Source organism: Lycorma delicatula, chromosome 4, assembly GCF_047948215.1.
Source record: "Lycorma delicatula isolate Av1 chromosome 4, ASM4794821v1, whole genome shotgun sequence".
NCBI lineage: Eukaryota > Metazoa > Arthropoda > Insecta > Hemiptera > Fulgoridae > Lycorma > Lycorma delicatula.
Window position 1 is genome coordinate 12,106,751 of NC_134458.1, and position 22,996 is coordinate 12,129,746.

At 36.0% G+C, this 22,996-nt stretch overlaps 2 protein-coding genes across 3 annotated transcripts in view; one reads left to right on the forward strand and one right to left on the reverse strand.

Annotated features, from left to right (window-relative positions):
• Positions 1-19,805, reverse strand: part of LOC142323112 (adenosylhomocysteinase-like 1) — a 209,411-nt gene extending 189,606 nt beyond the window's left edge. Inside the window, exon 1 of the mRNA XM_075362309.1 lies at positions 19,572-19,805. Within this exon, the coding sequence (XP_075218424.1) occupies positions 19,572-19,667 (96 nt within the window). The 5' untranslated portion in view covers positions 19,668-19,805. The remainder of the gene's footprint in view (positions 1-19,571) is intronic.
• A 96-nt stretch (positions 19,806-19,901) lies between these two features.
• Positions 19,902-22,996, forward strand: part of LOC142323113 (oxysterol-binding protein-related protein 11-like) — a 68,887-nt gene continuing 65,792 nt past the window's right edge. The window contains exons 1-2 of one of the 2 annotated variants that reach the window (XM_075362311.1): positions 19,902-20,025; positions 21,623-21,703. The gene's annotated coding sequence lies outside the window, so the exon portion shown is untranslated. The remainder of the gene's footprint in view (positions 20,026-21,622; positions 21,704-22,996) is intronic. The other variant, XM_075362314.1, reaches the window with a different exon arrangement.

Consider the following 22,996-nt stretch of genomic DNA (forward strand, 5'->3'; position numbering starts at 1 on the left):
ATAAATAATTTGTTATTTATGATAGCTTTGTTTTTAAACTAAAATTAAATTACACAAATATTACAGGCAGAGAATGAAGTTTCTTCAACAGAAAAAACAGACAAATAGATTAAATAATTGAAATTTTTTATTCTGAAAACATAGATCGATTTAACTCACCGTTAGATGTTTATGTCTTAGAATATATGAAGTAAAAATTAAAAAAACAAACAATATATAAATAAATGAGCTAAAAAGATCCATAGCGTTTTACGAAACAGTACTTTTCCATAAAAATAAAAATATGTTAAAAGAAACTTAAATTATGTCAGCCTGAAGAAGTCTCATTCTCCATTCTTCCGTTGTTTTCTTAAAGAAACTTACATCTGTCGCAATTTTGAGCCTTAAGGACCATTCCCGTAATCTACCATGATAGTGAGTACAAGAAAAAATACTGTTTGAAATAGCGTCTACTTGTAATTATATCGGTAAGCTAATGAAAATTTAATATAATACTACAATTAAAACAAATTCTTTTCTTGTTTTACTCTTAAAATAAACTTCATAATGCGCATGGAATACGTTACACATATCGCAGTATATTTTAGATAAGTACCGATGATGTATGAGAGTCCTAATCTTTGCCACCTAAATTTTAATATGTTAACTTTTCTTGTTTACAAATCTTCTTACGTAGGCGTAATACAGTAAGAGCTAAAATCAAAGTAAGCGAGTGAGAGAGATAACGTGTCTATTAAGATTAGTTAGTTCATAAAGGTATTGTACGTCTGTGTTTGATAACGAGCTTTGTTTGAAAAAGTAACAGATAACAAAGTTTTATAATTTATAAATTAAAAGAAAAAAATAAAGAAAGAAATGAAAACGTATCAAGTATTAATTCATATTACACACAATAAAATAGTTACCGTAAAAAAACGCTTTCAGAAATTTTTTTCGGCTAAACGGCTATTTTCAGTATACAATCTCAATATGAAAACTGAACTGTAAGAAATCATACGATGCAACATTACGAATCATTTTATCGATGTTCAATACAAAGACAAATTCACCGATCTCGAAAGATGAATCGTTAAACTTTCAGACAATTAAAAAAATCTAAACCCAAAGCTGAAATGAAGCTCCGTTACATTTAATTATATGCTTTAAAAGGATTTTCAACATGCGATCTATTACATTATAGTATGCCATTTGTGTAATTTTAGCAAAAAAGGAAATGTCAGTACTAAAATTTCTGTTTATTCATCCTACTACGATCATGAAATAACTTTAGAACATAAGGTAAACTATTTGAGATGGAAAACTAGTGGTATCGAAGTTTATGTTATATCTAGTATTCAGTTGATCGACTGAAAACGGGAATACACAGGTATATAATATCCCTCCCCTGGAGGCACCACGGCTCGTATAAAGTAGATCAGCCCCTCTGTTCTTGTATGAGGTTTCGGAGTCCAATATATTCTTGCTATCGACTGTGTTACGGATTGGAAACTCAAATACCTCCACGGTTCTGCGGAGAATTGCCTTGCATTTGAGTATACTATATAATACCGTTCCGACCGAGTACACATCCATTTAACGATCGGATCCCGGTCGCTTTTTCATATCACTGTGATTTAATAGAAGCCTTATATTTCTTCACTGTTATGTATGAAATAATACCATAAAGAATCACAAGGTACTATTATCTTATCAGTGTTCAAGTATTAAGTAAAAGATAAGTATTGCCATCTTAAATCTTATTATAACGTATAAAGAAATAATTTTTAATCTTTTAATTAAAAAAAACGCATTCACAACTCAAAATATTTTATTTTTATTTATATTACACCGTAGATCCTACTAAACTATCACTTACTCAAAAATATTTTCAACCAATATTGTACTTCGGAAGTGTAATAAATAGAATGCGACTAATAGGTTATAATTTCGAGTGATAAAAGAATACCATCATCTAAAAGACTTCATTGCATGATCTCCTAGCGGCACCCTTCAAAAGCAATTCTTCAATCCACATCGTAAAATGTAATAAAGTCTCATTAAACACCCGGCTGAATAATGAAAAATGCTACAAACGTTTCATTAAAACGAGCAAAAATAGTAAACTAGACTGTTTCGTGAGGATTAAAGAGTACACCCACATGAGCGCGGGGAAAATGTTAGTGTAGGAAACACCAAATGACCGAATGAAAACTAAAAAGACTAATCTTTTTTTAAGTCATACGAAATAAAAGTTCAAGTGTAATTAAGATTTGTGTGAAGTAAATCTCATTAACAAATTTAGGTGTTATTTAATTAAATTTAAGGGTTTATCCCGTTACATCTTTTGATATAAACAAATATTATAACATTAAAATTAAAGACAACACGGTTCCCATATTAATTATTAATAGCATTACTAAATCGCAATAGATATTTAATTATAAATTAGTTTTTTAATATTATAATATCGTTCATTTTATTATTAAGCTTAGCTATAATATTAATTAAGAAGTAATAAAATTTAGAATGAAAGTAAACCTTAGATTCCTCCGGAGTCTGTACAGAGTAAAATACCGAAACACGTAGGATGTTAAGGAAATAGGTTTAAAAATAATGGAATTAAAAAAAAAGAAGAAATTTGTAAGTATTACGTAGTAAATTTAATTACATAAAGCAATCCGGTAGTAAATAGCTACTACAGTTGAAAACTACTAAGCCGAAAGATAAAGTTAACTGAAATATTTATTCATTAATAAAATTTTAAAACCATTTAATTTACTTATTTAAAAATGTACGTCCCGTCCACCGCGCAGGTTAACCGTTGTACACTGCAACGGTTAACCTTTCTTTCAAAAACCCTGGCCAATGTATCTATCATAGATAAAGGCCGACAAGAAGATGGGAACGCCAAGTTCCTACAAGGTTTCGGAATCAAAACCAGGCACAGCCGCCTCCACCTGAAAGAATATTCCGTCCTTCAAAAAGGTGTTTTATACACTTAAAATCACCACAGTGTCAGCTTCAACTACAGCCGTAACAATCATATTCGGTAGGCGATCTGGGCCCAGTGCATTCCCCGAGAGCACTTGCAACATCGCTGAACTGAGCTCCCCTACTTCAAATACGCGCAATGCCCCCACATCAGGCTCCACACAAGCCAGTGACCCACCACTGAAGGAAAGAACTCCTCAATTATGCGCGCAACCTCTGTCGCACCCCATTCGGTCGCCCTAAAGCCTAAGACCGAATGTCTGTGCCACAAACGGCTACCGAGCCTCAAACAGTTTAGCAACCACTATACTAAATAGCTCCTACAGCTTACCTAACAGCGTGAGCGGACTAAACGGGGTGTGAAACACCACCGACTTAATGTCCCAACCGCTCACTTCCATAAATTTGCTAAAATGGGTAGGCGCCACCCGTCAACTACTAAAAATATATTTGACATCGATAATAAAATTTATTTTGTCAAGACAGCAATTCGCTGCCACGCATAGATCGCTGAATGCAAACAAGTACCTGTCCACCATTTTATAGCGCTTGGAGATATAATAATTGGCTGGTGGTCAGCCACACTTAGGTTACGCTTCCCATGTCAATGAGGAAGGAATGTTTCCCTTAAGCAAACTACGGATGCGGGTTAAACAAAATAACCGCATCTAGGAACTCCCAAAAGGTCCGATATTGTTCCTCTCGCCACATTGACTCGCCGCTAGTGCGTGACCAATTTTCCCCATGTCCTCTAAGTTCCAGGGCGGCCAGGTCTTTGGCCCCCTAAGAGCAGGGCAGTCAAACATCAGGTGTTCAACTGACTGAACCTCTCCGCAGACGCACAGTTCATCGGCGGCCAGGCGGAACCGAAACAGATATTGGTTCAAGTTAGCGTGTTTGGTGAGCACCCGGGCACCCGCTGCTCTCAAAAACGAGCTCGAGACATACCATGCCCCAAATCCTGCATAAACTTATACAAGAATCTTCCCTTAGTAGTAGTGTCCCACTCCCGCTACCATGCTTCCATCGCGAGGCTCTGCAGCGTCTTCCACAAGCGGGAGATACGCAACTGAACGAAATTTAGATCCGGTGCGTTGTGATCGCCGTTCCACTCCGGTATTGGCCTAGCTCGAAACAGCATCCCCAACACCTCGGCCTCCAAGCCTCTTCGCAATATCCAGATGGCTGCGCGAACTTTCACCACTATATCGATTGGGAGAGCCTTTCGCAATACGGTGGTAGCCTCGTAGGAGGTTCTTTTAAAAACACCAGTGCATACAATTAAGGCTCTGCGCTCAGCACTCCTTAAATTTTGATCAAGTGCCCTTTTCATAGCCAACCTATGCGCCCAAAGGGCGCTGCGTAAGAGGTCGTGCATTCGAAGACAACTCAGTACATCATGTACATTTGACGACCCGACAGCCCGTAATCCTTTCGAGCAATCCTCCTAAGCTTGTGCATCACTGAGACGGCGCCCGCCGCTACTTGCCTAATATGGTTCCTTAACAGCAACTTCTCATCAAACAAAACACCTAGGTACTTATGAACTTTAGCTCGTCTGATCACACAGCCTTTATAATTAATGTGGGGGTTACGACTGTACGATAATTTGTCTGCACCATTGAAAAGCATAAACATCGTTTTGGGCACAGAAATCATTAAATCTTGCTTGTCCATCCAGCCCTCCACAGTCGACAAAGCCGCCTGCGCCCGTTCATCTAGCTGCGATCGTGAATTACCACGAATTAACATGAATCCTGGGCCGTGACCCCTTCTGGGAATGTCGGTCCCAGAAATCCGTCAAATTCCAGGTTCTACTGCAGGAAATCAAGAACAGAACCCTGCAGGCTTTCCCTGGTGACGGACGTTTCCACAGCCAGGTGCGCATCTCTAAACAGAGCTGTATGGTTCTACCGAAAACCGTACAGAGCCCACAGGCGCTACCAAATGATAAGTTCGTCCCGTCTTCGCAATTTCACATTCCATTATTCTACGTATGTATGTAGCCGTGCCCTGTCCGAAAATTTCCACTTGCATTGCTCCAAGATCTCATCCGCTATTACAACAGACCTTGGTAAAGATGTCAACCAAATTTTGGGCCAGATTAGTTCCGTCACCGGTGTCCTCATACGCCAAAGGGAAAGTGTTCACAATCGGACCGCGACCCAGTTTCGCACCTATTAACCTATTATCGTCGCTCCAACCTGGCAGACAGGACCTTGCCCGCCTTTACCCCAGGACCAGACAGCAACCACGATACCGTAGGGTGTCGTGCAGCCAGGCTATCGATAAGTTTAAGCTCCAAGATCTCCTTCATGTCTACAACCGTCAGTGTATTCAAGGCACCTTCACTTGTATCTGGCACTCCAATCCTGGTGTTCTTATAGGTCTCCCTAGGCCAAGTCATTTTAATGAAATCCGCAATTTGCTCGAGCGGGACTGCACTATCTGGCCAGTGCCGAATGGGACATCCAGTTAGAGCAACCGTCTGTGACGCAGTTTTCGATGTCTTTTTAAGCCCACGCGAGACGGCAGTGGCTTTAACTACCTTTCTCAGATCTTTTACCGTGTTACCCAATCCTACCTCAATATCTGTAATGGTCCTCTTCACGTGTTTATCGATGTTTCTCTTGAGCTCTTTAGCAAGGCGAACACGTTTCCTCACAGCTTCATGTAAATGGTGGGGACCTCCTCCTCATCAGTAGAGGATTGCCTAGCTTTTATTGTCTTGGTTCCCCTCCTGCCACCTGTAGTAAGCCTAGGCAGAAGCCTACCCACCTGAACACTCGCCACCGATTTACCGGCAACATCCAGGACAACCTCTAGAATAGGAACTATTTTCGGAATAGGGACAGGCTGCACAGAAGCGACCTCCATGTCCTCCCGGCTCACCTTTGTAGATTCCACAGCAGCCTAATGCACTTCAACCGAATTTTCCTCCATAATGGTAGATCGCTTTGTTAAACGTAGCTTGTTTATTTAAGCTACAAACCAAAGCTTTATCAACACTGATTAGAAACAAAACAAACATATAAAATTAATTTCAATGTAAGAAGTTTATCCTGAACTAGAATATAATAGTTTTTGCTGTAAAAACTTAATAATAAATATTAATTATTATTCAGTACAAGAATGTTATCAACAAGTGATAACAAATTCAGCGGAGTAAACTTACCAACTCACGGACGACTAACCCGCACTTACTTGTGTCACTAATGAACAGTCAATTATAGACCCAATTCCAATGGCAATAAAGCCGATGTTTAAAAATCGGATAAAAATTAGTCCAGCGTCCAAAACTTGAGAAAAATTATAAAAGCACTTCCAAAAAAAACAGCTGATACCAACAGTTACCGGTCCCACTATCCTTAAAAAATACCGAATACCTTGCCAAATAACTAAAAATCAGAAAGCGCAGAAAAACAAATATTTATATATATATATATATATATATATATATATATATATATATATATATATATATATAAAACTATTTTGATTTATCTTATATTTTTTTTAAGGAATATTAATTAATATTCCGGTAAAGTAAAATAAGAAAACCTATTCGTAATTAACGAATAATTTATTACTTTTTTATTTCAAGTAATTTGGTGATCAACAAATTGTTTTATTTTTTACTACAGATATTCTATATATTATTTATTTATGTATTATATTTATTTTCGTAGAAAATATTGTCAAGTATTGTCAATGTTTTAATTACCAATAAAAAAATTTAAAAAAGATAATTATTCAGTTTTTAACAGTAAAGTATTTAATTGTTACAAGCTGATTATTTATTTAGAACGTCAATGTTTATGTAAATAGGCTACAGTTTACGCAATTTAGGAGTATTATATACTTTGCTAGCTCGTTCACACGAACAATCCATTGAATCTAAACGGGGAAAAAAAACCAAAAAAATTACAAAAATATATTTGATTACATATAAAAAATTATTTATTAAAAAAGCGTTTATTTAACTAATATTAATATTAACATTAATAAAAAAAGGAAACAAATTAGAAAAACCCTCTAAAAAGTAAAAATAAGAATTAATTCAAATTGAGAATTTTAAACAAAAAAATATAATATATTAACAAATATAAAAATGCACTGAAACGTAACGAATAAATTATATAAATATCTAATAAATAGCCAATAAATAAATGAAATAATTATTAAATTTTAAAATTAAAAGTAATGAAAATATTTAGTTTACAGAAATCTTTAAATTTTGCATATCCATCCAGTCCTCCGCGGTCGACAAAGCCGCCTGCGCCCTACTTTCCAGCTGTGGTCGTGAATTACCACGAACTAACAGGAGACAGTCATCGGTGAAAGCCTGGGCCGTGACCCCTTCTGGGAATGTCAATCCCAGAAATCCATCAAAAAACAGGTTCCACAGAAGAGGACCGAGTCCGGAACCCTGCGGGTTTACTCTGGAGTCGGGTTTACCGTCCTGACGGACGGACTATTCCACAACTAGGTGCGCATCTTTAAACAGAGACAAGCGATTAGACAAATAGTCTCTTATTACAGCCTGCAGGACTACGGGAACAATGCGGCTTTCCAACTTATAGAGGACAGAACTCCAACACAAAGAAGGAAATGCTGCCTCTATGTCAATAAAAATTGCCAAAACATATTTGCAGTCGGCGCTTTTCACCTTGGTAAGAGCATTTAAGATGCAATCCTCGGTGCCAACCCCTTTCATGAAGACGTATTGGCTTCAATTTAGAAAACAGTACATATCAATGCTTTCCCAGCGCGGTTCCAAACCAGCCTCTCCAGCAATTTACCGATGACCGGGAAGAGGCTGATGGGTCGATAACTACTGACCTTACTAGGATCCTTTCCAGATTTTAAGAGCACCCTCACCAAAGCCACATTCCAGCAAGCCGGAAAGCAGCCCACGCTTAGGCACCCCGAGAACAGTATGCCAAGCGACTCTCTTATGACAGGCAGAAGATGGTAAAATATATCCGAGTCAAGCTGGTCAATCCCCGGTGCCTTTATAGTGCCATTCGAGAAACGACTCGGTCTATATCTGCGGGATTCACAGTCCGTATGCCAGGGAATGGTGTATAACCCGCCGTGACGCCGATCTCCGCTTCACCCTCCGGAGCATCTGGAAACAGAGTATCCAGGAACGCCAGGTAAGTCGCAACAGATGTTAAAGTGTGGTCCCGACCACCAAACCTGCACCGAACACTGGACAGCACGTGCAATGGTTTCGGCTTGTAACATGACATTACGAGCTGCCAGGGATTGCGTTGCAACTTGCGCGTGGAGTCTTGCCAAAAATTGAATTTTAATATGTTTAATTTGTTAATTTGAATATGTTCATGCTGAACATATTCATTACGGGGCCGCCGGTAGATCCGCAGACGCTCAGAACGCACGTCGTCGACAATAATTCCGGTTAGGGGGCGACGCTGGTATCTATTCCTCGCGGACCTAACCCTTGTGCACAGCACGCTAAGGTCAGAGGACCACCACTTATTCCCCTGCCTCCGCCTGCGTCTAACAGACGGCCCCCCGGAATCAGCGGTCATGACGGCTCCAGGCACGCTCAGTTCAGCGAACTGGCTTCCTGTTTAGGGTCAGTCCATTGGCCGAGGGCGCCGTAGGACAATATCACAGCCCGTCTTGATGGCCCGGCCGAATTGTTCAGCCATCAATTCCACCTCCTCCCTGTGCTCCATGCGCCACTCCAACCCCTACAAGGCAGCTTTGCACTCACACCTAAACCTGTACTGATCCAGGCCCATTAGGTTATAGCGATCCGAATCCACCTGGTTGGTCTAGTGGTGAACGCGTCTTCCCAAATCAGCTGATTTGGAAGTCGAGAGTTACAGCGTTCAAGTCCTAGTAAAGCCAGATATTTTTACATGGATTTGAATACTAGATCGTGGATACCGGTGTTCTTTGGTGGTTGGGTTTCAATTAACCACACATCTCAGGAACGGTCGAACTGAGAATGTACAAGACTATACTTCATTCTCACTCATACCATCCTCATTCATCCTGAAGTATTATCTAAACGGTGAAAAGGTTATAGCGACACGAATCTGGAGCTCTTAGACCGCCTCCGTAAGCGATCTCATAGGTTGTAAGCCTATGATCGCTCACACTGGCTTCGGACCACACAGTCCAACTACTTGTACCTCGAAGCAAGTCGCCAGTCACCAAGGTGACGTCAATGTAACTTTCTCCCAGTTCGGAAGAGAAAATTGGCGGCTGCTCCGCATCATTAATCAAGTAGAGGTTTCTGCCTTCCACGAACTGCTCGAGACCAGCGCCTCTAGGGTCAGTGAGTGGTGAACCCCAGGCGGTTGACTTGGCGTTCGCGTCCAGAGCAACCAGCACTCTGGTGCCGGGAGACCGTCCAGAATCCTACCCAACTTCGCCAGCAAGTCGTCGATACTCCATCAAAGCTGAAGGTATCCCGACAAAAGTACAACATCGAGCGTACCCCTCGTGATTAGCACGACAGTGAATTGCTCATCAGACCCGTGTGAAATAATTGTTGATTAACTGGAATTTCTCCCGCCACCACCCCATTCGGTCGCCTTAGAGCACAGACCAAATGTCAGTGCCAAGAAACGGCTACTGTGCCTCTAAAACGGTTTAGCAACAAAATTGCTAAAAGCTCCTAGTGAGCTACCTATTAGCGTGAGCGGATTAAGCAGGGTGCTACACACCACCAGCTTACGTGTCCCAGCCGCTCACTTGTCAATATTAAAACTAAATCGGGGAGGCGCACCCCTTGTTACTTATAAAACAAAAGAACAGTCATGACAATAAAGAGACAGCAATTTCGGCTGTCACGCCTCGGTCGCTGAATGCCAGCTAGTACCTGACCACCATTTAAAGCGCTTGGAGCTTATATCTGGCTGGTGGCCAGCCATTATCTCAAGAAAGACTTCCCACAGCAGCACCATAGGAAACCGTATAACATTATAAAATATTCCTTAAAACTAACGATGACGGTTGAACATCGCAACCTCATCGAGGAACTCCCCCACGGTCCGATAATGCGGCTCTCGCCACACTAACTCGCCGTTTGTGAGCGGCCAAGTTTCCCCCTGACCTCTAAGTTCCAGGGTGACTCGATCTCTGCCACCACCCCACCAAGAGCGGGGCAGTCGAACATCATATGCTCATTCGACTAGACCTCCCCGCAGACACACAACTCATCAGCCGCCAGGCGGAACCGAAACAGATATTGCTTTAAATCCACATTGTTGGTGAGCACATTGGAACCCGCTGCCCTTAAAAATGAACTCGAGGCGTACCATCCCACCAAAACCTGTACAAACCTGTACAAGGATCTTCCCTTAGTCGTGGTGTGCCATTCAAGCTGCCATGCCTCCATAGCCTCTTCCGCAGACGGGATATGGGCAACTGAACGAAATTTAGCTCCGGTGCATTGTGATCACCGTTCCGCTCCGGTTCTGGCCCGGCTCGAAACAGCATCCCAAATGCCTCGGCCTCCCGACCTCTTCGCAACTTCCAGATGGCTACCCGAACTTTCACCACTATATCGATTGGGAGAGCCTTTCGCAATACGGTGGTAGCCTCGTAGGAGGTTCTTTTAAAAACACCAGTGCATACAATTAAGGCTCTGCGCTCAGCACTCCTTAAATTTTGATCAAGTGCTCTTTTCATAGCCAACCTATGCGCCCAAAGGGCGCTGCGTAAGAGGTCGTGCATTCGAAGACAACTCAGTACATCATGTACATTTGACGACCCGACAGCCCGTAATCCTTTCGAGCAATCCTCCTAAGCTTGTGCATTACTGAGACGGCGCCCGACGCTACTTGCCTAATATGGTTCCTTAACAGCAACTTCTCATCAACGAAAACACCTAGGTACTTATGAACCCTTACTCGGCTGATTACACAGCCTTTATACTTAATGTGGGGGTTACGACCGTACGATAATTTGTCTGCACCATTGAAAAGCATAAACTTCGTCTTGGGCACAAAAATCTTTAAATTTTGCTTGTCCATCCAGCCCTCCACGGTCGACAAAATTTTGAACTTTCACCATTAAATCGATTGGGAGAGCCTTTCCCAATACGGTAGTAGCCTCGTAGGAGGTTGTTTTAAAAACACCAGTGCATACTATCAAGGCTCTGCGCTGGGCCTCCTTAAATTTTAAAGCAGTGCTCTATTTCTATCCAACCTATGCGCCCAAATTGGCGCCGCGTATGCGTTCATACTCTCGAAGACGCCTCGGTACACCATGTACATTTGACGGCTCGTCAACCCGTAATCCTTTCGAGCAATCCGTATGAAATAAGGAAAACGTTTTCATATTAGGTAGGAACTTTCTTCCGATTACAGTGTGATAAGCCGATTTTGACTTCACAACATTTTCAAGTTACGCATCATAGGACTACTGTAAAACACTATGAAACCATCGAGAATAATATTACAAGTAGCAACGTTTATAACCGCTTAAATAGATAATTAAAGTTTGAGAATAAACTACATGCAACATGTTATTACTTGAAACTTGGAAAATTTTATTACAACAAAAACCGAAAATTTATCAAGGCTGAACAAATTTGCGTTTTCATTGACGAAGCAAGCAATGTTGAAGATAAATAGACTGCCGATGCGATCGACAGAAAGCCTTCTCCTGTACCCTTATTATAACAGTTTTATATAAAGTGTAAAGTTACAGAAATTGCAACTATTAATGGTACTAAATACGCGCTAACGTTTGAATCTGAAAAATGCGACTTTAATGCAACTAGATAACGCATATCATCGAGTCGCAGAAATTATGAATCACAGTAACCGGCTATAGATTTATAGGTATTCACTCTATAATAATTTTTTTTTAATATTTCCGTCAAGTTTGTCTTTTTTTTTAAATGTATATCTACACCTTTGGTTATCACCAAAATAACTGTTACAAGATATAAAAAATGAATCACCTAGTTAGAAGCAGCTATATATTATTGTGACAACTTCAATAAGTAAGAAAAAACTGGATATTTATTTCGCTTCAATGAAAAAAATGTAAAACCGATCGTACAACAAAACTTATACTACGTATCCGTGAACATAGTTCTTTGTTGACCTCCTTAGTTCATAGTATTTATTTTATAGACGAAATTATTTTAAAAATTAAGGAAAGCTGAAAAAGAAACCTGAAATACGAAAAAAATTAACGACTTTTAAACAAAAATTCTGCTTTGAAATACATGAAGATCAACGAATCTAATTACAGTGGAAAACAAATTGTAGAAATTATAGAAATTTCTATCGACTTCTAAAGCCAAGAAATTGGTGTTGCTAAGATGAACTTATTACATCAGTGCATCTGATGTTAAGGCCATCTGATGATGAGTGCAAAGTTGAGGCCAAACCAGATTAAATTAAAATAAATATAAACAAGGATAACGAACATAGGATAAAATGATGCGCCTATAGCGTTATTTATAAAAATTGTGTCAATTTTTAGTGTAATGCCTTCTCATACTGAACGACTGACTTCTTATGTACTGCCATTATTATAATCTGCTGGATTCGTACGAAATGCAGGATGTAATATTAAAAATATGCCGGTTTAAAAAAATGAGAAATCGCTTTAATCCTGTATTAGTTCTTAAACATTTTGGATCGGTAAACGTGTTCCAAATAGGTTAGTTCTATATGCAAATAATGAATACTTTTATCGAGTATGTTATGATTTTTTTCACGAATTACTTTCTAGTCCTAATAATATTCCACGGTTTAAGGATGTACCTCGTTTCGTTTTTCCAAATTTTGTTCAGATGGATCGAGCTACCGTAATTTTAAATCGAATTCTGGACGATGCAGACAAAGATGAATTCTGGACGATGCATAAATAATATCTCTATTATTTACTCTTACTAAACAAAAACGAAATCTACTTTAGAGGACTCTTTCGACTGGTATAAATCAATTTTTAGGAATGAACTGCCTGATTTTCTTACTTTTTAACTTGAAAATTAATACATTACAAAAGATTTTTAAAATATGTAATGGTCATTTCGGCCGTTAAACAATCATAAGTAAACAATACAGATAACATGATGAAGAAATGGGAATTTGGGGTCTTATTTCAAAAGCGGACCTATTCCTTAATTTTCATTCTCCGAATTACTAATATAGTTATACAAATTACTTACGGATTAAGTAATAACATAGATATTAAACTGCTAATGTTTAATTTTTCAGTAGTTATAATTATATTTCAGCCTGTTTAATCTTATAGTTATATCATCGGCTGTGTACTAGTCGGTGTAGTCAATTATTTCAATCGTGTACCGCGTGTATCTGCTGTGCTTTTCGTTTTCATCCGACACGGGTTTGATCGACTTAATCCCGGAGGTGCCAAATAAACAACTTGCCGTTTGTTTTTTGCAAGCCACGTGGATTTTATATAATCCGAGGTTTTGCGCAGGGTCATGAAATATCTCTTTCATTAAACTACAGAAAAAATAAATGGCGTTGTGTAAAGGCGAGTCGTCGCTACTCTGCTCGTTTGAGCGGTACGTAGCTGTAATTCAGCAGATTGAAACCGGAGTTTCCTGTACGCTGTACAGTTTCCTGTATTTTATTTTCTGTACGCAAGGAGTAGGGAATATATCAGTTTTAAGTTTTGTAACGAAGAATATGGTACGGGTAGTGCCGCTGTAACGATTCGGAAAAAGTGTGCGCGGACATGTTACTCCGTAACCTAGAAATAATAGGCGGGAACGGTCTGAACGTGTAAATAGACGAATCTCTTTTTTCAAGGCGAAATTACCGTGCGAGGAGGTTTTACCTTCAACAGGGGGTGCTTGTGAAAATTTGCAGAGAAATAAAGGAACATTTCGTATATGTGGTCCCCGATCGAACGAAAGACGTAAAAGGACTGTCTTAGACCTGGGAAAAACAAAATTTCCGATTGTTGGAGGAGTTACAATGATATACCTAATCTACAAGATTAAAATTTTACGCATGAAACTGTTAATCGTGCGGGTAGCTTTCGTGATCCGATTACCGGTCGCATACAAACACAGTGGAAAGTTTAGGGCATCGGCGAAATGATGGAATCACAAGGAGTACAACAAAATTTCCTTTTTAGAACTGGATTGTCTAAAACAACTTTATGTTTTTGTTTTCTATTATTCTAAAAACACTGTTAAAAATCCAAATTTTTACACTCCAGTATTTCGCAAATATCGATATCTATTATTTCTTCATTAATTTATCTTCATTATCAATTGATGATGGTTGTTTAAAAATCGAAATGTCCGACTAATTTTTTTTTTTTTTGTAAACGAATTTTCTAGTTTTTTAGTTTGTAAAATAAATCTGAAACATACGAGCGCGATGTACATTTTCTTTTATATTACACACAAATCTGTTCTCCTATGAATAATATTCATGGAGAAATAGCTTTAGAATATTCTGTTTCCTTACTCGATAGAAGTATTTTTTAAAGCTAAACTAATACGGTAATTATACCGCCTTTCAATCATATTGTTGGAACAGCTGCAGACCGGACGCTTTAATTAAGAATGGAGTAGTAACACACACAATTTATTTAATAAATATTTTACGTGCCACTATGTTTCGTTAATGCAGGCGCAATTCAATTCAACTTTAATAAATTGTTACAAAAAAGTCCTTTGTTTAATAACTGTTTAGACGGGTAATCGATCGATGGGAGTCGCAACCAGCTTAAAAACATTTTTAAATTTTAATTTTTTAGGTGTAGGACTAAAGGAATCTGTTTACTTTAAGCATGTTTGGAATTTGCATACCCGGAACGCCGTTTTCTATCGAGACAAAATTTTAGCAACTACTATCTATAGTGTAAAGTTAGGTCATACTATTTCATTAAAACATAAATTTTACAGACGTGTTTATAGGCACCTAAAAAATAAAATTCAGTTATCTTCTTTAAAAAGAATATATATATATATAACAAAACAGAGTGTTTCATTTTAATCGCACCAGGTGATTTTCTCGGAAACTAATCTTAATAAAAAAAATGACCTAAACAAGTTACTCATATTGGAAGGGGCAACCTCATGGTGACCTTGGATTTGACCTTGAATTTTATCGTTATTTCAAGGTTAACAAGATTTCTCAAATGGAATGATCTATTTTTGACTCCACCAATGAAAAGAATAGAAAATTTTACATTGGAACATATGTAGTCACACACATGACCTTGGGCCTTTTTTGAAGGTCATACAGTAAACCATCAGAGATAGTGTTGCTCGATAGTGTAAAGTCATTTCTATGCTTTCCCGTAATTTACGAGGTAAATGGCCAGTAATATAGATATTTCAGAAATATTGTATGACCTTCAGAAACGTGTAACTTGTATAACAATATCACCCGTACAACACTATCTCTGATAGCGTTATATATTTAAGGTTAGCCGTATGACCTTCAAAAAAAAGTTCTAAGGTCATATGTGTGACTACATAGTCCAATTAAAATTTTCTGCATTTTCATTGGTGGGATCAAAAATAGGTCATTCCATTTGGAAAAATCGTGTTTACCACGAAACAACGGTCAATGTCAAGTTGAAGGTCACCTTGAGGTGTTTTCCTCTGATCAGAGCAACTTTTTTGTTTGGTCATCTTTTGTACTGTGCGTAGTTTACGAGTTAATAGCCTAGGCGATTAAAATGAAACACCCTATACGCAGACATGCCAATCCTTAAATCTAACCCCTTTGGCTTACGGAAGCCAAAGAGGTTAAAAATCCGCTGTTTTTTTTGTTTACAAACAGGAATGCTGTAGTGCTCATTTTTGTTTAAAATAAAAATTGTAATAAATATTCTAGTTTATGCAAGAACTGTGAACAGCTAACCGAAACTCTTGTTATCGGTTGGTGATTTAGATTACCGATCTTGTCACTCGGTTTGTTCTCGTTATGTTAGTATTTATACTAGTCCCATTGTATGCCGGTCTGACTCGGCATTTTTCACAAGTTAAAAAATTTATTACTTATCATTATTAGAACAAAAGTAACTACAATCGGGCGTCTGCCAGTTGTCAAGAAGATATAAATAAATAAATAAACAATTACCCGCTTAAAGCTAATTAGTAAATATTATACTTAATCTGGCTTCATACCAGTTAAAAAAATCTCTTTCGACACGCCGGAAGGCGGAGGTAGATTAAGTAGGTGCTAATTCATTATTCATCATTCACCGGTGCTAAGTAGGAGATAAAAAAGATTTCCATCTTAAAGTTAAGAAAAACTTCAAATTTACTCAATACAACAACGGTTGTATGTGAAAAAAAGTTTCACATGTTTAGCATACGACAACCCCCATCTTTTTACAATTTCAGCAGCATTTTGGTCATACCTTGCCGTAAGGGTTGGTCATATCAAAACTTCTTTCAGAGAAAAGTTTTAGGTAATGTTTAGAGGACTAACGAACACTTTTAACCGATTCGATACTGTGCCTATTAAGGGAAGTATGATTTTTTTGTCTTCGAAACCCCATTTTTTCCATCTCCTGGGCCAATAGTTGGTTATATCAAAAAAATTTACTTACATAAGTTTTAGGCCTTTATCCAAAGAATAGTAAGAACATTAAACGAATTCGATATTTTACTTAATAAGAAAGTAATAGCGATATTTTGTTGTTTTTTTCGAAAAAGCCCCTAATGTCCGATTTTGCTCATTAACGAACTCGACTGAGATTTTAGGCCGTTATATTTTAACCGTGGTTCCAAAAACGCCCAAAACGAAAACAATGAGAAAAGATCGGTTACTAAAGATTATTTTTGGTACTGTTTGCTCGTTTCATACGGATCTACATTCCAATTAAGTTAAATGTAATCAAAATAGATATTTGTCTTTAATTTTTCTACTACAGAATTGTGATATTTATTAATAACTTAAAATCTATTTCACTTCCTCGGTAAATATATACGAGTAAAGAGAGCCAGTATGTGACGAACAGGTAATAATTTATTACAGAACACTAATTTTATCAGAAACGCCTGTAACCCCTCCCACGCAATTAATTAATAAATACGATAAACAGAAACAATAACGAGACAAAACGAGAAAACAATAACCAACCAGATTATCAAATCGTCGATAACAGATAATATTACCGTATTTTCTTTGATTAGATAAGTTGTGCTTGAAATAATAGTACTATTATCATCGTAATGGCTACGTACGGGTCGGCACACTGACCTCTGAACATCGTGTGGGACTTCAACTACCGAAGATAATAAAAAATAACTGTAAATCTTTTTAAAAACAAACGTAATACTTCTGCCGTGTGACGGGCCCCGTCACCAAATCTATCGACGTGCCTTAATTTGCCTCAATCCAGACGAATACTACAGCGCAGAGGCGTAAAAAAATTTGCGGCGATTTTAAAACTGAAACATGAAAACCGATGATAACAAACGCATTCGGGAAGCAGATAACGTTAAATTTTTCTCGTTAAAATTTCCTAACGCTTATTCGGTTCTACAGAACTGTGTTACGTACGTTATCTTTTAACGATAACAAAATAATGTGCATACAGTGGGCTTGATTTTTGCAAAGAGAACTAAGCCGAGGACAGTGCACGACCTTGCACAGCGACAGCATGGCGCAGTGCATACGATATCTAAACTATCTTTCACAGTTCGTCTTGTTAACAAACAGCACACGTAATGATTTTACAGCATAAATAAAACGATCTTATTTCACTTGAACTAAAGTTCCAAACGTACCTTGCCGCTTTAACGTATACGTAAACCGATACACGTTCATATAATCTTATCGGATAAAGGGGGGGGGGGGGTGACAACAAAATGGCAATTCTAAATTCAGATGATAACATCGATCGTCTGAAAGAAATTATTTTTAATAAACAAATTAAATTTTAAACGATAATCTTATTTGACTTAAAAGAAGGTTGACACAGTTTAGAATAAAAAAGACTAGTATAAAATACGGAGAAATTGTTTCTCATTTCAGAGGTAAAAAATAAACCGTAATTTAATTTTTGAGTCGTGAGTTAAATTTTACAAAATAGGGCAAACGAGTGCTACTACTACTACTTCATTTTAACGATATATATATATTTTTTAAATCCTCAATTAAGAATTTAAATTTTTTACATATTTTAAACATCTTGTAACAAGAATGGCATCAAACCAGTCAAATGACTGAAGACAAAAAAAAAAAAAAGTAACAAGAATGTAAGATTATTAAAATATTCTTAAGACGTTTAGACTTCTATATAAAGTAATTACTTTGTCATAAGATCTTACATAAAACACAAATTGGATAGTTATCGGTAAACAAAACAAATATTATGAAAATTTAATAGTTACATGTTCGTGGTAGTATATTAAACGTCAAGTTGTTTAGGTTGTTCCTTTACTTAAAAAAAAATCATTGTCTACAAAAAAAATTACTGGAAGTTAGGTAAATATTTAAATGAGGTAAAAATATCTGAAGTTCATTAAGAAATACTATACGATTACTTCTTTTCTTCTTTCCGTAACAGTTTACCGTATGTTTGAAACACCTCTGAATATAAAACAAGACCAAAATTGCTAATCATTAGAGAAAAATTAATAACAGAAATATATTTAATCTATGGTGTAACAATAATTTTAATACTTGTAAAACAGAAAAAATATAATAATTTACGGATTAGTAAGAGTTAGTAATAAGATACACAGTATGTAACTTTTGGTAAGAAAATATCTAACACTGACATAACCTAGTGATATCTATGATGCAGCTCTTTGATTCCAAGAAGCAGCTCTTCTGCGATTGCAATTACCTTCTACTATTAAACTATACTATATTGAGAAGCGAAACTTTTAATTAAAGAAAAAAATGACCGTTCTGGCACTTTTTGTTAATAGAAGCATTAATATAAAATTAAATCCGGATTACAATTTAACTTAACCTCTGTTTGCTAAGTCAAATAACTAATAAAGACGAAGTTTTAAAATAAATAGTTAACAATAACGAAAAAATGGGAGTTTACTTTTCATAACAAAGGATAAAACACAGAACTGTTTAAAAGATATTTTAGTTTAAAGGAATAATAAATTAATAATTATTATACATAGTTGAGAACAAAAAAAAATAAATAAATATATATATATATATATATATATATATATTTAACATCATTTCAAAAAAAAAGAACATAAATTAAACTACTTAAATTACGGCAAAAAATATTGTTAATAAAGTTACGAATCACAAGTTTTTCTTTAAAGGATGAAAACGAATCAAGAACTATCCTTCAGTAATATATTTCTCAAAGTACTTTTAAAAAGTATATCGTTATAAGTAGTGATGATTACGATTTAAGTAAATTAAGTAGTGCTAATAAATAATTTAAGAGTAACCCAACTAAGTCCATCATCTAACATATTGAAAGGTATCACCACATCGGTAAAACATACTAACACGCACCAATCATTCATTGTAGCTGAAAATATTACAATCCACTTTACTAAAAAAATAAGTTTCTTTTAACATACGAAAAGTTAATATACCATTGCAATCTAACACTTCCGAACAATACTATATTGGTTACGTTAAACAAAAGATTATATAAGAACTTACTTTCATAACAGAGCCGGGATCGGTAACAGGACTATCTGACACGGTAGTCGGATTAGACTTCGTCGCTAATAAAATACAGTCAGCATTATCATTCATGTTGTCCGACACGGAAGAATAGCCAAACAGTTTTTAGCACCACGGCAATCTCACCACTGACAATCGCTCAGCTAAATAGAGAGGCATACGTTCGCATTGGTTCTGGCGTCAGCCTATTAAACAGTCAAACCTAACCTCAAAAATATCTGTTAAAGGAGGGATAGTTATATTATTTCAGGTTGACGTACAACACCCTCTTACGTCGTGTAAAAACATTAATTTTCAAAATGTCAAGTTGTAAGCGGCTCGCTTGGCCATGATTTTAGGTGTTACGGAACCTTTGTACATTAATTTGAAAATAAATGTTCTTCATAATTTGTTATACGTTCTTTATTAAGTTGCCTTGAATTATACAAAGGTATGTTACATAAAGTTAATGTAAGAAATTGAAATACTGCAATAGAACTTGGTTTCAGTTAGAGTTTGCATATTTTTTTCTAGTTACTTTTAAGTCTGAAGGAAAAAACAGAAACATGTTACTGCACTCCTTTGTTTTATAAAGTGCATACGAAGTACTGAAAAGAAAAATTAAATTTTAATTTTTTACTAAAATATTTACCTTTAAGGTCTTTAACAGCGGAAGGTTATGTTGCCTTGTAGTTGTTAACGTATTTGTTGCTGGATTATGTTAGAAATCCGTGTTGTTAAAACTAACCTTTATTATATAAAAATATTGTCAAAATGCTGAATTATGTTCAATACATTTGCTGTTAACATAACATGTTATTAATAAAGAGTGCTCTTTTTAATGTGGGATTTTACCTCTCGTTTTACACATGGCGAATTTACATGGTAGGTGATTTTTATTCTCCTTGTTAGTTTAATATTATATTAGTAGTTTTCCCTTGTAGTATGGGATCGTTGCCAAATTCTACCTACATATTTAATTTATTCTTAAGCCTAATATGAAACCAACGTTCTACATTGATGTTTATATGCCAATGTAGATCAGAAAACTTGACTCGTATACCACATAGGTAGCCGATTGTGTTTCGTTATTTATGTTTTTATCAGTGTTAGTTGTAAATTTTTAATGCTGTAGTATTTTTCCATTATTAACAGTATTGTGTTCATAAACTGTTAACCAGTACAAAAAGCAAATAAGTTCATTTTGCATTGTTTATAGCTCAATTCTGCCTAATATGTATCTGTATTCCTTGACATTAACTTGATCATTATCTCATACTTCCTTCACAATGTTTTCATTCTATGTTAGAAGATATCTAATATAGCATATATGATTGTGCAGTACTTTCACCCAGTTCATGTAAAAATGGGTCAGTTCCATAATTGTGCCTTATATTATCCATGAAGTACCTCCTCCTTTTTTGCTGTTTAGCCTCTGGGAATTACCGTCAGGTATTACTTCAGAGGATGATTTCTATGAGTATAACTGAAGTGTAGTCTTGTACAGTCTCAGGTCGACCATATCTGAGATGTGTGGTTAATTGAAACCCAACCATCAAAGAACACCAGTATCCACAATCTAGTATTCAAATCCATATAAAAGTAACTATCTTTACTAGGACTTGAACGCTGAAACTCTCGACTTCGAAATCAGCTGATTTGCGAAGATGCATTCATCACTAGACCAACCCAATGGGTTGTTCATGAAGAACCCGAATGTTGGCTACCTAACCCATAACTAATATAGGCAAATGTTTGTAAGAAACTAACATGACCAGTATTTGAGTCAAAATCGATGTCTATATTAAACATCATCTTAATTAAAACGGCACTTAAGTAAACCTGAAAAAAAATCTTCTTATTAATATTTTATTAGTGTTTTATATCTATCGACCTAAAATTTAGAATTATTGACCATTTTTTAATGTTGTTTGTATTCTAAATGGAGGAAACCCATTATTTCCTTTTTAATGTCATTACCACTTCTTTGCTGTTGTTTTATTTTTTTTAATTAACTCATTTTTTAATACTTGGAAATTTATTTCCAGATATTCCTGGAATTATGACACTGTTCCTTCTACCATATTGTCATAACATCTTCTAAAAACATACTTCTTTGTATTTATAAAGTGAGTTTTTTTTAATCTTTTTAATAGTTTAAACTACATAGAAGACTGATCTCATTTATTGTTGCTTATAAATGTTTTAAAATGCTTTATATGTGGCTTATATTACTCATGTACTGATTTAACAAATATTTGTTTTTTAAAGTAAGTATTATAATAAAAAAAATTCATTAATATCATACTTAACCACAAATCTTTGACTTGTACTAAAACAAGATTTGCTACAATTACTGAACAATTTAGACTGCAAAATGTATTCACTTAGATATCAGTTTTATGTTAGGTTCTGATAACAAAATTCATGTTCACTTCAAAATTGCTCCTTTTAATGAACCAAAACTTAAATAAGCATATAAACAAACTTAGATAACCAAATAAACAGTTTTGAATATCTGTCTTCAAATCTGATATGGTTTGGTAACTATTTCAGATTCTTTGAGTATAAATGAAACAGTAAGGTTTATTACAGATATCATGAATGTTTTATTACCGCTATGTCTATAAAACGTGTTAATCTTTTTTTATATTTAGCTTCTTAGAGCTGTAGAAGTAGTCATATACTTGTAGGAAGAATATTGTTTCTAAAAATAAATGGTTAGTTTTAATAACTTGGTTTGCAGTGTTTTTGTTTGAAGCCAATTCTTTTAAAACTATCCTTCAGTTGCTTTATTAATAATTACTATAGTAGGCGCACCTACAATTAAGTATACAGTTGACAAGATTATCATACTACTACCACTGAACAGTCATTCTGTCACCTTAACCTGTATCATCTCTGAATCAGAAGATGAATGAAAAATTTGAAGAAAAAGAATTCTTTCCACAAAGCTTATTACAGAGCGTCATTTTCAAATCTTTTAGGTAAATTAAACTTCTTAATACTCATGTTAGTACAGTAGAACTGCAAATTATTAAATGTAAAATGATAATTTGTATTACTCATCAAAGTTGAGAAAGCTCAGTTTGATGTACAGAATAGGGATGGATGCTGGACTGGCGAGATGGTAGGAGGAACAAGAACAGACACATACATGAGAGTGCATTGTATGATGATTACGTTTGTTTCCCTTTATTAATCATCTTAATAATATTTTATTTACACCCAATTTTTTTATATGTTCAATTTAATTCACTTTTATTACATTTTTTTTTATTTTTAGGTTGCAGTACCTTATTGTAACAAAAAAGAAAAGTTGGAAGGAAAAAAGTTTTTTTTGTTTTTTTTACTTAATTGCTCTATCCCACCCATGCCATATGTGTCTATATCATCATCATCATATGATGATTTTGATTAAT